The 14,350-nt window shown below is 48.8% G+C and overlaps 6 protein-coding genes across 6 annotated transcripts; 2 read left to right on the top strand and 4 right to left on the bottom strand.

Moving 5' to 3' along the window:
- Nucleotides 1-1,001: 1,001 nt before the first annotated feature.
- Nucleotides 1,002-1,952, bottom strand: ANOM_006728 (F-box domain protein; the record flags this gene model as incomplete). Its single annotated transcript, XM_015551984.1, has 1 exon — nucleotides 1,002-1,952. One exon carries the CDS (start codon nucleotides 1,950-1,952, stop codon nucleotides 1,002-1,004), a length of 951 nt encoding a protein of 316 aa, XP_015406648.1.
- A 1,205-nt stretch (nucleotides 1,953-3,157) lies between these two features.
- ANOM_006729 (cobalamin-independent methionine synthase II family protein) lies at nucleotides 3,158-4,494 on the top strand (the record flags this gene model as incomplete). The annotated part of the gene is made up of 3 exons (XM_015551985.1): nucleotides 3,158-3,377; nucleotides 3,441-3,857; nucleotides 3,923-4,494. 3 exons carry the CDS (start codon nucleotides 3,158-3,160, stop codon nucleotides 4,492-4,494), a joined length of 1,209 nt encoding a protein of 402 aa, XP_015406649.1.
- A 1,890-nt stretch (nucleotides 4,495-6,384) lies between these two features.
- ANOM_006730 (ADP-ribosylation factor family protein) lies at nucleotides 6,385-7,322 on the bottom strand (the record flags this gene model as incomplete). Its single annotated transcript, XM_015551986.1, has 5 exons — nucleotides 7,116-7,322; nucleotides 6,877-7,035; nucleotides 6,656-6,802; nucleotides 6,489-6,601; nucleotides 6,385-6,426 (listed from the first exon to the last, which is right to left on the bottom strand). The coding sequence occupies exons 1-5, from the start codon at nucleotides 7,207-7,209 to the stop codon at nucleotides 6,385-6,387; spliced, it is 555 nt and encodes a 184-aa protein (XP_015406646.1). The 5' UTR covers nucleotides 7,210-7,322.
- A 1,158-nt stretch (nucleotides 7,323-8,480) lies between these two features.
- ccg9 (putative trehalose synthase (Ccg-9)) lies at nucleotides 8,481-10,876 on the top strand (the record flags this gene model as incomplete). Its single annotated transcript, XM_015551987.1, has 6 exons — nucleotides 8,481-8,591; nucleotides 8,647-9,056; nucleotides 9,108-9,319; nucleotides 9,425-9,917; nucleotides 9,969-10,078; nucleotides 10,152-10,876. 6 exons carry the CDS (start codon nucleotides 8,481-8,483, stop codon nucleotides 10,874-10,876), a joined length of 2,061 nt encoding a protein of 686 aa, XP_015406645.1.
- A 261-nt stretch (nucleotides 10,877-11,137) lies between these two features.
- On the bottom strand, nucleotides 11,138-11,826 carry ANOM_006732 (dynactin subunit 5; the record flags this gene model as incomplete). The annotated part of the gene is made up of 2 exons (XM_015551988.1): nucleotides 11,138-11,716; nucleotides 11,788-11,826. The coding sequence occupies 2 exons, from the start codon at nucleotides 11,824-11,826 to the stop codon at nucleotides 11,138-11,140; spliced, it is 618 nt and encodes a 205-aa protein (XP_015406644.1).
- A 951-nt stretch (nucleotides 11,827-12,777) lies between these two features.
- On the bottom strand, nucleotides 12,778-13,679 carry ANOM_006733 (uncharacterized protein; the record flags this gene model as incomplete). Its single annotated transcript, XM_015551989.1, has 3 exons — nucleotides 12,778-12,934; nucleotides 12,997-13,074; nucleotides 13,132-13,679. 3 exons carry the CDS (start codon nucleotides 13,677-13,679, stop codon nucleotides 12,778-12,780), a joined length of 783 nt encoding a protein of 260 aa, XP_015406643.1.
- Nucleotides 13,680-14,350: the final 671 nt, after the last annotated feature.

Below are 14,350 nucleotides of genomic sequence, written 5' to 3' on the forward strand. Positions count from 1 at the left end.
CAAGCGATCATCATCAGTTGAGTTGATGTTTGTGGTGACAAGGAAGAGAGCAACGGTTGGAAAAGAGCAGAACGAAATAAATAGGAAGCTCAATACTTGGCCTAAAAATTCCATATCATCGTTTCCCTTGGCTTGGTTTCTTAGTTTCGAGAACCCAATTACGGTTCCTTTTCGGAAGACACTATGTGCAGGGCTTTTGAATGCTTTACGAATGTCATCCCTGAGATCCCAGGTTCCTGACGTAGAAATCTGACCGTGATGTGGTTGTGACAAAAGAGTATGGGCAAGAGTTGGGAATGCAGGCGCAGAACTGTATGGAGTAGAAGCAGAGGCCATATTAGAAATTAGAACTGATGAGTATGACGTGCTCGTACAGGGCGTTCCTGACAGAGAAACTATTTTGGCGACAGTTATGTTGAATTATTATGGCAGAACTATCGATTTCACTAAGAATCCACTGAGCAGACCTGGTGCACACTGGAGGTTGAGGTGTGGCATACTAGTACTAGCATCTTAGATGTCAAGAGGTAAAGACTGTATCCGAAAATTAACTCCATTCCACGTGCTCAGGCCTTAGTTTTAAGGCACCAATATCATATACATCGATAGGGAATAAGGGAGCAGGACCATTTCGGACCTGTATATGTGTAATGCTCCCTAACCCTGTATATATTTTCTTTGTACAACACATTTTCCTATACAAAAGCCCCATAGTACCGGTTCTTGAGAATCCCGGTCACATAAACCCAGCGCGTTTTGAAAAGCGGCATCGTCTTTGACCATATGTTAAGCAATGACTGTTTGTACAATGGTTTCCACTGTTGCTGGCGCACAAGCGGCGGAACATATGCTCTTCTTAGTCCAAGTCCCTTGGCCGTTGTGGGCCCATCCACTTTCGTCTAGGAGTTCATCCAGTATGGGGGATAACTCGGCCCGTAGAGGGTCGAATGCATAGTCGCAGGCACAAAACTCAGAAAGGCTGCCCCTGCTACCCAAGTTACTTACAGAATGCCCGATAAGCGAATAGCCTGTAGCGATTTCCATCCAAGGGTCACTAGGTCCATAGACCCCCTCTGTTCTAGCTCGGTAGCCTTGTCGCCCTCACACGGTGCTAACTGGACACTCAATGACCGTAAATTCTCCATCAGCTCCACTGCATTTAAGACTAATTTGACATGATTATAGAACGGGAATACGGCGGTGTACCGAAAGGACGTCAATTTGCTCAGTGCGGGGGGTGAGGTTAACTTTTGCGGACGAGGTTTAACGTGCGCTAATGAGCCCCATGTGTTGAACAGTGAAGGAACCTGAAACAGGAAGTATTCATAGTGGTTATACGCCTTGAGAGAAGAAGACTCGTTGAATAGCAGCGAGGACCATGATCGAGCTTCAAGTAGCGTGGAGCACTTTCCAAGATGCGATAGTGGTGGAGGGTCAGAGCTTCGAGTGTCCTGCTCTAACTGCAAGATCTGAAGTGGGGTTTGGAAAGCCCAGCTATGCCCCTCGAATATCTGCGCGCCTGTCATTTTGCCAATGAACGAAGGCGATGCAATGACTGCAATGCGCTGTGGATCAAGATAGGACAATGCCCGGCGCCACCAGAATGGATCCTCTCGATCATCCGAGGAGTCTTGCCCTTTGACCACGGCTGAACTTACATGTCGAGCTAGACTTGAATCGGATATAAAGGAGAGAAACTCATCTACATCCCGGAGATCAAAGCAAACGTGAGAGAATAATCGGGGTCGTGTGACCTCGAGCAAACGCGAAGAGGTGCATGAGAGGTTCTTCAGATCCCGGGTACCCGACTTGACGATATTACTGCTTGGCGGTTGGTGTAGCCTGGCTAATGAAGGGGGCGGATATGACAGATTGGAGATAATCTCGTCCAGAAGCTCATTCGGTAGAGCTTCCAACGATGATCCTCGAGAAACCATTATCGCATGCGGCATATCCTGCAAGAGGAAATTAGTGTCCCATGACTATCACATTTCGACTGCAGCTGCTAGAATTTTCATCGACTGAGCAGGGCGATTGATCTGTACTGCTTCAATGTCCGTGCCGTACTAAAAGATGTGACGGAGGTGGTCATATACTGTGTATGATGGTCGGGAAAGGAGGCCGACATCAACTGCCGTGGCGACCCCACATACGTCACACGAGCTCCGCCAACTCTTCCGGAGGTTTAAGGGAAACAGTTTCAAGACAGCAATAGACTCACCGATAACACGCTTTTAAGCTCTTTAAAAGGGGTTTCAAAGGACGATTCGTATTAGGAGCAAGGCTGAGTTCTATCCAAGGGACATGGAAGGTATGAATGTCATTGAGGAAGTTATGCAAGGGAGCTCTGGAGAATTGCGGTAAAACCCCTTCTGGATTGGGACGAAAGCCCCACATGTCCAATGTTGGTCTTTTTTAGCGTCCGCGCCAAGCATTCCACTCCAAGAGGACTCTCGATAGTAGAATCTACGGGATGGCTGTATATTCTACTTACGGAGTACGGTCAGTCGAACAAGTACTGTTGACGGATCAGTCAGTCAGTCAGTTACAGAGGGAGAGGTATTCCAGAAGGCAATGAATGTTATGTAACAGGGTACCATGGTTATCAAGTGCTTAGTCCACCCACCCACATCTAATCTTTAGATCTTTTTGCCTCATCTTTCTTACCTCCAACAAAGGAAAACCGGTCTTGTCAATCTCTGATCCTGTATCCTTTTCATCAACCAGGCCTCTCCATTGACATGATGTCAAGAGTCAACAACTCCCTGTCATTCTCTCCGTACTTCAAACATATCTATCATGGCAATACGCAGTACTCCATACCTCTTTCACAGCTCCACTACCTCCTCCTCCCCGAGTCAGGATGTGGAGAGAGCCTCTGCGGTGGGGCACTTCAGAGAACGTAGAAGCATTCGGCAATTAGTGAAAGGTTCGAGCCGCGGCGAAGGCGAATCGATGTGAAATAGAATTACTTTGCTTGGGTCCGAGTTCGGGGGTGCCCCTCCTCTGCTGTTTTAAGGCGTCCCGTTCTGCAATTGTCAAGGTTGTCTTTCGAAATACTGCTCAATCACTACCTTTGGCAATAGGTACGAACTAAAGAGACACTGGGACCATTTCAATACATACTGACCGAATCATCGCCTCAGGACTCTTCAATATGGCCCATCAGCTTCACCACAACCCCCCTTTCCGTGCCGAGCACCTTGGTTCGCTCCTTCGTACCGATGAACTGTTGAAGATAAAGACAGCCTATGAACAGGGGCAGGTCTCTGAGGCTGATCTTGCCGCTGTCGAGAACAAGGATATCAAGGAGATTGCTGAAACTCAGAAGAAGCTTGGCTACGCCGCCGTCTCGGATGGAGAATACCGCAGACACAGTAAGGGAGGACTTGGTCTTTTGTGTAGAAGGGCATGATGCTAACGATTAAACTTGTATCCAGTGTTCTGGGGATCTTTCTTCCCTGGACTTGATGGTTTTGAGGAAGTCAACGACATCGATGCCGATGTCTTCCGTCCCTATGCTCCCGATGTCGCTGCTTTCCTCGAAGCTGGACACAAGCCTGGTGAGAGTGTCATCTGTACTGGCAAAATCAAGCACGTCGGTAGCACCTATATCGACGAGTTCAAGTACATGGCGAGCGTCGTTCCCCCAGAGGAGGTCAAGAACATCAAACTCACCCTAGCTGCTCCTAACTGGTATCACTTGCGGTATAAGGAAGGCAAGGCTTACCCGAAGAATGTGTATGCCACCGATGACGAGTACTTCGGCGACATCGCCAAGGCATACCAGGATGAGCTCCAGATCCTCTATGATGCCGGTTGCAGGAATGTTCAATTTGACGACCCCAACCTTGCCTGTGAGTTGTCTTTCCATAAGCGTGCCTATGTTGAATTGAGAAAAATTGACAGACAATGCCGACAGACTTCTGCTCGGAGAAGATGCTTGCGGGCTGGAAAGCAGACCCATTGAATGTGATCTCTGCTGATGAGACATTCGAGAAGTACATCAAGCTGTATAACGATCTGCTTTCCAAGCGTCCCGCCGATTTCCACGTTGGTGTACACATTTGCCGTGGTAACTTCGTCGGTAGCCGTCACTTCTCTGAAGGTGGATATGACCGTATTGCAACCAAGCTGTTTAAGGAGCTCAATGTCGACACATACTACCTCGAGTACGACACCCCTCGCGCCGGTGGCTTCGAGCCACTAAAGGAACTTCCTACGCACAAGAATGTCATTCTAGGTGTCGTGACCAGCAAGTTCCCCGAGCTTGAGGACAAGGAAGAAATGAAGAAGCGCGTCTACGACGCCGCTAAGTTCATCGCGGAAGGCAACAACATCTCCGTTGAGGAGGCGTTGAAACAGGTCGGTGTTAGCCCACAGTGTGGCTTCGCGAGCCACAGAGAAGGCAATGCCATTGACCGAAACGGCATGATTGCCAAGCTGAAGCTTGTCCGGGAAATTGCCAATGACATCTGGCCTGGTGAGCTTTAAGTAGGTATGGTTGTCGCTTGATGTCGATTTTCAACAATGAGACACACTCGGGCTGGGTGACCGGCGATGTATTTGTGTGTATGAACGTGACGAAGTTATGTCTTTGTACAGAGTTGACCAATACCCCCGATTGGGATTAGTGGGTTCACTGCTGGATATGTATATACCTGATCAATAATAAATGATTCAACTCAGTTCATAATGTTCAATGGTCTGCTCGGCGGTTAATATAGTAATCATAAGGAGAGGACCTTGGAAGCCAACAACATCAAGCCACCATTTATACATCCTTAGCTAGTGGGTCCAAAGTCAATCTCGCTGTTAGCAGTCTCATCATGTAATGTCCCGCATGCTGCAGTCAGACAATCAGGACTGGTCTTATCCTGTTGAATCTTTGGGAATGTCATGTGCCCAAGCATGAAACGCTGCAGTCGGGATTTCCGAAACAGACGTTGGGCTTAACGTTAATGGACCAGGAAAGGCTTTGACTTGGCTAGGTAAATATATTCAGTGTGGATGATAGCGCAACTCACACATACTAGACATCTTTTCATTTCAATGCTGGCTTGTGCAATTTCACATTCATACATCGAATATGGAACCGGAGAGTCGTCCACAATCAAACTCTCTGGAAACACGCAATCATGGCCGTACTTGGTATAGACTCATAAAAATTTTAAGAAACTTTTACTCTAAGTGAAGCAAGCACGTAGACCCGTATCTTCTCATATGTCTAATCCATGGTCGAGTTATTCGATGCACAGCTGAAGTGAAGCTTTATGTCAGTATCCCTCAAGCCACTAGCAGGCGAAAATCTAGCGGAACTTGCTAAAAGCTATCTTTCTCTGTTCCAGCCGAATTCTAGCTGAGATCAATTTCTTTAATTCCTACCAACCTCGCTGCTCTGGCGAGTGACATGGGAGTATTGTCTTGGTTGACATACTGGATATTTGGTTTGGAGATGAATGGATATTTCTGTTCGAGGATATGTTGGCGGCGGTTGATATAGGGTATAGGGTATAGGGTATAAAAGGGGGTTTGGCAAGTTGTATATGCCTGGCAGACCTAGACTAGACGACGAGGACTTGTGTCACTAGTTGACATTCCTAGATAGCAATTCATTTCAACAATTATGCCGTTTCACCCTCTTTGTATGGGTGGTCCCTATTGTTCATTTGAATGCGATTGTTTTATATACTAGTGCGAAGCTTGAAAATGGGGTCCATTTGATTCGTTATGGGAATAGGAGGTCGGTAATTATGATTACTTTTGGTTAGTATATACTAGAAGGTTTCAATAGCTCCCGCCCACCCTTGCATATAGGCTAAATTATGGCTTGGCTTTCGATATATGGACGGCCGTGGTGAAGCTTAGCAGGAGGTGCGGTTTTCGAGTCCGGGTAGCATGGGGTCCTTTGCCAGGCTTTGGTATCAGGGGTATGGACGATTTCACTTTGTTGTCAGTGTACATGTGATTGTATGCATTTTCAACAATGAATTGAAGACGTGGGTAAGACAAGTTTCGTGTGTATGTTGGTCCAAATTTCTCTCTATTTGCAAGATGTTTCTACTCAATGCGAAAGCAATGCGTCGAAAGGAGAAAGGCAGTCGACAGTAAGGGGGAAGGATTAATTAAAAAAGAGTATATAAATGGCCCGCATAGAAACAGTGAGGGATATCATGAGAAGGTAAGGAAACGAAAAGTAGATCAAGAAATGGGCAAAGCATGCGCACGAAGTGAAATGTAAACATACTGCAAATGCTGCGTCTTCTGTCATCAAAGCGGACATGAACGAAAGAGGCCGAACGAGATAAGGAAATATTATACACGAGAGCCATGCAATTGGGGTCCCTGGATTTACAGCGCAAAGGATGGACGGCGGGGATGGAATTATTTTTGGGCCGGCGTTTTCACGTTGTTGGAAAGCCAAGCCTGCAAGAAATTCCATGTCAGAGATTGATAGAGGACACCAAAAGTAGAGAGGTGAAACTTACAAGTCCTTCGAAGATACCAGTACCCTCGGTAGCAACGCTAGGCGCGACATACCATAGCTTGTCCTTTAGCTTGTTGAGTTGGAGCGCATTGGTAACGTCTTCGGGGCTCATATCTGCGGGGAGTAAATTAGTGGGCGCAATGTCCTGGTGGTTCTCAAGATACGTACGGCCTTGAATATCTTGTTTGTTAGCGAACACTAGGAGAAGAGCATCCTTCATTTCGCGATCATTGATGATCTTGTGAAGCTCGGAACGAGCCTCCTCCATCCGGGCCGTATCACTGGAGTCAACGACGAAGATCAAGCCTTGCGTTCCTATAAAAATACCGACAAGGTCAGCGTTTATCGTCGCTAGCTGGTTTACCTGAGCGGATTGCGATGGGCCATACCGGAATAGTAGTGTCTCCACAGTGGCCGGATCTTGTCCTGGCCACCGACATCCCACACATTGAACTTGACATTCTTGTAGGTTACACTTTCGACGTTAAACCCAACAGTGGGGATGGTCGTGACCTCCTGGTTCGTGAGTTTCAGCTTGTAAAGGATTGCTGTTTCACACGCGCATCAGCTTCTCTAATCCTTTCCATAGCACACGGCGAGGTGACCCAATTCAGGGGTGCAGACTTACTCGTCTTTCCAGCAGCATCCAAACCCAACATCAGAATCCGCATTTCCTTCGTTCCGAAGATCTTCCCCATTAACTTGGAAACTTGACCACCCATTTTGGCGAGGGGTTATTGACTCCTGAGGTCACCGACAGTGAAAGCGTAAAAGAGAGGTGGTGTTATTGTTGATTGAGCGCAGAAGTTCTCAATCGTGTTTTGCGATCGGAATTAGGACCGGGTTTCAATTGCGGTTGAACACGAGCAGGGGGGTGGAGGGAAAAGCGTGAGAAATTCCGCTGTAAGGTCGATTACTCCGTGCTGTCAATCTCCGCGTCAACCAAGGCGATCTCAATCAAGACCGTCGCAGGAGAGGACGCAAGGTGAACAAGAGACAAATCGAACTTACCTTGTCGGCGAAGGGGAGGTAGCAGAAGAAAAAGTAAAGAAAGGAAAGAGGGAGGGAAAAAAAAAAAAGCAACACACAGGCTGAACCAAAATGTAACGATAGAAAAGAAACGAGTGAATGTGGCAGAAGGAGCGAAAGTGAAATGAATAGTTTAATTAATTGGGCCCAGAGTTTCAAGAGGCGACGATCCACACGAGGAGGGACGACGAGGGTCTGCGCGCTGGGCAATTGAACTCGGACTCCGTAAAAGGGGCTGCCGCATGACTAAGCCCCGCGATTCCTGCCAAGCATCTCGGTTGTTTCACCCGTAAGCAGTTCATCTTCATCGTGATGGCAATAGTGCCGGTTCCATGGCCCCACGGCCCCTGTTTCCCCTCCCCGGTAAGTAGTATCTTCCTCAATCGGCATTGTGATTTCATGAGGAGGGAATCAAAATCGAGAAACTGAGATCAGGCTCTGGATCCCGGTTGTACTTTGTCCATACTCATACCATTCAAAGCTCCGAAGCGTTTCTTTTCCGTCGGGTGCAACCACGCCTGGTCTCCATGGTGTGACATTCCCCGACCTTCCTGCGCGAGCCTTGTCGGCTTGTGCTTCTGTTCCTCCTTATCCCCTCATGAGGCGTCTGTAGTGAGACTTGCGTGGTCCGATGAACATGTGCGTGTGTACTCGTCGTACTTCGACAAATGTAATTCTTGATTGATGCCTGTCACGGGCGATGCTGTACTCTGTACGTCATGGGCCGAGAATCATGAGGTCACCGGACCGCCGAATCCCAATCTCAATTCACCCCAGGTTTTGGGACAGCAAACAAAGCAAAAAGTCCTGTGGCATGAGGTTTGCATCCTCTATCTATATATATATGTGGTTTATCTAGTCTTGTTAGACAATTCTCAGTCTTCCACTTTCTTCATAAACCATTTCGTACTGCATCCATTCTCGTCCAGCTCTATATAGTATTCATAAATTAATCAAGTGAGCCATGGATGACGATTCGAACGCCATATTACGTCGTCGCTCGTCTCTGCGTCAGCAGCGTCGTCTCTCTCTACAGCATGAAAACAATTCCTGGCTGCGCCTCCCTCTGGGGTATGTAAATTTGCTTCATCAGTTGAGTTTTGCAAGCCCTAACTTCTTCGTTTCACCAGACCATCTACGCTGGTCTATCGACGTTAGTCGAGGACGGAACGGTGACAATTGCAATCGCCATTCGCGATACCACCTATCTCTTAGACTTCATTCAAGAATCGCTCTCCCTAAAAGATGGCCAGTCGTTATGCCCCGTGCTGGAGAAATTCGTGATAAACCAATTGCAAGAATGGAGTGACGTCCATATGGAGAAATTCATTGGTCTAGCAATGCCAGAGCGCATCGCGAAAAAATGCCCCAGCCTGTGCTCAAGGCTCTGGGCTGAGCTTGATATCATACCTCTAGTACTCCCCGAAGGAAGTAGAAGGGAGGGTGATGATAAGTTCACTTTTGGCATCCCTGACAGCAAGACCTGGAAGGTTAGAGGCATTGACGAACAGGCCGAATCAATGGGCCGCAAATGTGTTCGGTAAGAAGGGTCTCGGTTCACGGTGATATGACAAATGCTGAAGCTGTCTAGTTTGTTTGGCCCAGAGAATATTCCTCTGCTTCAGGTCGGCTTCCTTGGTATAGTAGAGGTCGACACGGCATTCCATGTGCGCTTGACCAACCTGGAGGACTTTGAGAAAACGGTTTATCCTAAGACCTGGAAGGCAATTCAACATTATGCGAATGACCTCAAGGAAAGAGAAACGAAAATTGCCTTTTTCAGTGCCACCCCTCAAGGTGGAGGTGTAGCCTCATGAGACATTCTCTTGTGAGATTCTCTTATTCGTTGGGAACCGATATCACATGGTAAGACTCAATCGTAGAATTGCTTGGCTTTCTCCATGGTAGTCGGGCGTCAACTGACCCTGTGGTCTAGGTACGTGCCCAAACCACGGCCGGGCGTCTTCCGTGTAACCAAAAACAACCACAACATTTTGCAGGGTGTCGCTTCCCCTGAGGAGAGGTTGAGCGAGGAGGACTGGGCACAGGTGACGGAGTGGGTCAATGAAAATGCGAAGAGATACTGGTTGATCCCCGGAGGCCCTCTGCAACACCCCAAAGACGGGGGTGCCGACGTGGTCATCATTGATGACCCGCAGATGCCCGCGTTAATTCCCATTGCGAAGCAAATCGCTCCGGACCGACCGGTTATCTTTCGCAGTCACATCCAACTTCGCAGTGACTTGATTGACGAACCGGGGACTCCGCAGGCAGAAGCTTGGGGGCGAATCTGGGAATACATAAAACTTGCAGATATCTACATTAGTCACCCCGTGAAGTCCTTCGTGCCTAAAAACGTGCCCCGAGAGAAGGTGGGATACATGCCTGCGTCGACGGACTGGTAAGGCAGTACCTGGTGCCACTGAAGAATGTGACTGACAAGCCCTTTTAGGTTGGACGGTCTGAACAAGAACATGCGAGAATGGGATATTGCCTACTATGGCCGGGTTTTTAACTCCTTTTGCAGAAACTCGGGCATGCCCACGATTGACTACCCTGAAGGTGCGATACTGCTACCCACGCAGTGCAGTTACGTTGAAAGTTTGTAAACTGACATATAGCGACATGAAAACAGATGAATATATCGCTCAGATTGCACGCTTTGACCCGTCGAAGGGCATTCCAGAGGTTGTAGAATCGTACGTGAAATTCCATCGGCGGTTCACCGCTGCGTTTCCCGACAGACGGGCCCCCAAGCTGCTGATATGCGGCCACGGCTCTGTTGATGATCCAGACGGTACGGTGATCTACGATGCAGTAGTCACCCACATCGAGGAAAACCTCCCGGATCTCGCCGAGCAGATTTGCGTTGTGCGACTGGGTCCGTCAGATCAGCTGCTAAATGCCCTTCTCTCCAAGGCTAAGGTGGCTCTACAATTGTCTACACAGGAAGGATTCGAAGTGAAAGTGTCCGAAGCCATTCACAAAGGAACACCAGTCATCGCAACCAGGGCTGGTGGCATCCCTCTTCAAGTGGCTGACAAACAGAATGGCTTCCTCGTGGAGGTGGGGGACACCGACGCCGTGGCCCAGCATTTGTTGGACCTCTGTACGGACGATGAGCTGTACGAACGCATGCACAGGTTCGCACTCAACAATGTATGCGACGAAGTGAGCACCGTCGGCAATTCACTGAATTGGCTTTACATGGCTTCAAAGCTGTCCAAGTCCGAAGAGATTAAGCCGAACGGGCGATGGATCAACGACATGGCTCGCGCCGAGGCGGGCCAAGAGTACACCAGCAATGAAAGCAGATTGGTGCGGGAGCTTTGCCCCCAGAATGGTGTGAACGGGCACTAAAGCCAGATCGATGATATGTTCTGGCTTAAATAGGTGGATATTAATGATCGTGAACGAATCTCCACTCGTGGACGTCAGGTAGCTAGAAGTCATTCGTTGACCATTTGGATGTATGAATTCTCGAGATGTAAACCAGACGTGGTTAAACCATATCAAATGAAATCTATACAGAAACACTCTAAACAACCGGGGGGGTATAAGAACAACACCAGAAAACAAAGAGATCAAAGCACAATCATCACACATCAAAGCCAACCATCTCTACCTCCCAACCAACCGATACCTCTCCCTAGCCATACCGCCCTCGGCCCCCTCAACCCCATACCCCTCACCAACCTCGCCGACAATCCTCGCCGGCGCACCACCAACAACACACCAACTCGGCACCACCATGCCCGGTGCAACAACCGCCCCGTCAAGCACATACGCGAAATCCTTCAAGATAGCCATACTCCCAATCACCGCATCCCTCCCAATATGCACATGGTTCCCCACACTAGCCGCCTCCACAACCGCCCTCTCCCCCACAAAAACATGGTCCCCAATCTTCAGCGGATAGAACGAATGCACGCCCCGATGTAGCCTGGACGGGGGCCTCAGCACAGCCTGCTTCGATATATAACTATAGCGCCCGATGGTAATAGCGACGGACGGCGACGACGACGACGACGACGTCGACGGCTGCTGTCCCGCCTGGTCGCCGCTTGCGCTGGAACTAGTGGATGTACGGTACAAGTCGCCCCGAATGACAGCTTCGCCCTGAATGACCGTTTTCCCGCCGAGGATGATATGCTGGGTTCCATGAATTTGAGACCGGCGGGAGATTTTGTTCCCGGTGTCCTATCGCGGGGGTTAGTGGGTGCGCGTGGGGTTGGGTTGGGTGGGGAAGGGATTGAGTCTCGGGGACGTACTGTTTCGATGTACTCGCCCTTGGCGACTTTGGGGGGCATTTTGGGGTAGGTTGTGTGCTTCGAATTAATTGGTTTCAAAGGTGGAGGTTTGTTGATGCTGATGGGGTTCATACAGCAAGGTTGATGTGTTGGGCGGTGAATCGCTCTGGAATAAATTCCGCTCTGGAGCTCAGGCGGTGTGGACTTTTTTTTGTTTACGATATTGTCTCCGCCTTTGGGCGGTAACCCTTTGGCCTCAATCCGCGCTACTGCACAGAGTAAGTGGAGCCGAGTCTTCGGGACCTTGTCGATGAGATAGGGGGTTCTTGAGGCGAGTGTCCTGTACCCCTTATCTATGTACCCAATGGGTCTGTTCGAGGTGGAGAATTGTTTAGGGTGGTTAAAGAAAAATAGATAAGTACGGAGTAGTTTGTTTATTTTATTACGGAGTACTTAGGGGTGACGATGAAAAGGCCACGATTGTGCGTGGCTTTTGGAGGGAGAATCGTGGTTATTTCACCTAGCGCTCTGGACATCACGGCGGTAGCCAAACAAGGCTTAGCGTGCCGCCACTACCCTATACCCTACATCCAGGAATACGGACCCGCGTAGGTGTATCAACCCTGTCAAAATCGTCCAATGCATACAATGACAGAGTTAATCAAAAAGATGAGTGTCGAGGGTGGGATAGTATGAACCTATAGTATGTGGAAAAAGATCGAAATGAACCGTGTCAAGGGGATCTAGAACGGTTAGCTGGAGCTATACTATAGTTATACTATAGACCAATCGCAAGAATGCCCCGGATGCCACACTACCTCGATGTATAAGCTACCCAAGACGACGAGTTCACTTACCTATAGAGGGAACATGCTGACTTTGTCCAACACCAGCCCAAGATCGCTCATTTAAGACAAGCTGTTTAAATACGCCTGGTGGGTAGAGCCAACTAAGGCGAGAGTCCAGCGTAAGGTCAGGTTAGTGGCGCGATTGCCGATGCTTCCTTCTCAGTTACCATTGCCAGCATGAAGTATCTTTATCCCAGTCACTATCACGTTCATCCGTAGAGGGGTCCGGCTTGGCGAGATCGAAATGCGCAATCCAGTTGGCACCGAACATAATCGGACGTTCGGGATTGCCGGCCTTCTCAAAGGGTCCGATAAAGTAGCTATATGAAGTAGATTAGTAAGTTCGTCACCTTTTCGTTGGGATAATATAGCAATAACGTACAGTGTTTGCGTCTCCTGGTGCCAAACTAGGCTGCTTGCCCCGCACACACGGGGGAACCACCCGTTCTCATGCAGCTTACTACGTAGTCGACAATGATTAGATCCAGTATCGAACACAGAAGAAACATCAACTTACGGTAGAGCCTTAAGAAAAGCCGAGCGAACCTGCTCCCTTTCGTAGAATTCAAGAGCCCAAAATGGGTCAGCGCCACTGCCGTCTCCGAGGCGCAGCCCTGGGACGATCTCCCACACAAGCCAGATAATGAACCCACCCGGAACTAGCCCCGAGCGATCCTGTTTATCGGTCTTGTATCCGAGAAGATTTGGTGTGTCACTCGAGCTCTTTTCAGTGAGGTCCCGGTAGGCGATCAATTCTGGAGGGTTGTATGTTGTGGCTTGTCGGCTTCTGGTATCCGCATCATCCATTTCAGTCTTCCGATGGGGAACTTGAATGTAGATGCGCATGAGGGCTTTCTTAGTCGGGGCTCCAGGATCGCAGCATAGATATTTAGCCGAGGCGAAAGAACGGAAGCCATACTCATCGTTTTCCTCCTCGTTAACCTGATAGTCATGCTCGTTCAACTTCTCAAGAATCTTCCACCGGGAAGGGACGGGTTGGTTAAGGGTAATTATAGTTCCAGGGTTAGGGCCCTGACGAAACCAGGCTGAGTATGAGGACGACATTGGAGTTGCTTTGGATGCTTTAGAGGCTGAGAGGAGTATTGTTGTGAGGCTCTTATGTGGGGCAGACTGACAGCTCCTTGCGCTAGCCGTACTGGGAGGTGGATTCAAGTTAAGTTAACTATCTACGGTTAACTCTACTTTATAGAAACACGCACCATAAGCGTAACGCGCAGCAAGGCGCTAAACCCTAAATGGCACACTAAACTCTTTTGCGTAATTCATGAACAGGTGATGTTGAGCTTGAACCCCTGACCTGCAAAACATTCAACATTTCCCGATCCAAGACTCTGCCCATCAGCCCTGAGGGAAGGAACAGTTGGCCCCGCCTGCTGTGGATCAACCCTCCTAAATCACAAACCCATTCCCGACATGTATTGTTGATTCCCTCCCCCAACCACCCCCTGCAGCTGGATCTATCACCCTATTGCAAGGCTACCATTACCAACCCACGAAGCCCGACTCACTCCAAAACACAACTAATGATTTCAACCCGTCCAAAATACGAAGGGCAAGACAACGGATACCACCGGGAAAGAACTGCGGACTGACCATCCGACTATAAAACAATAGTATGCGACTAGCTTCATTTTATGAAAATACAAATCCGCTCATTGGAGCCACACCCTTTCCTTCAGGTAATTATGTAAGACAATACTCGTAAAACAAACCCG

The sequence above is a fragment of the Aspergillus nomiae genome (genome assembly GCF_001204775.2).
Source record: "Aspergillus nomiae NRRL 13137 chromosome Unknown contig00144, whole genome shotgun sequence".
Classification (NCBI taxonomy): Eukaryota; Fungi; Ascomycota; class Eurotiomycetes; order Eurotiales; family Aspergillaceae; genus Aspergillus; species Aspergillus nomiae.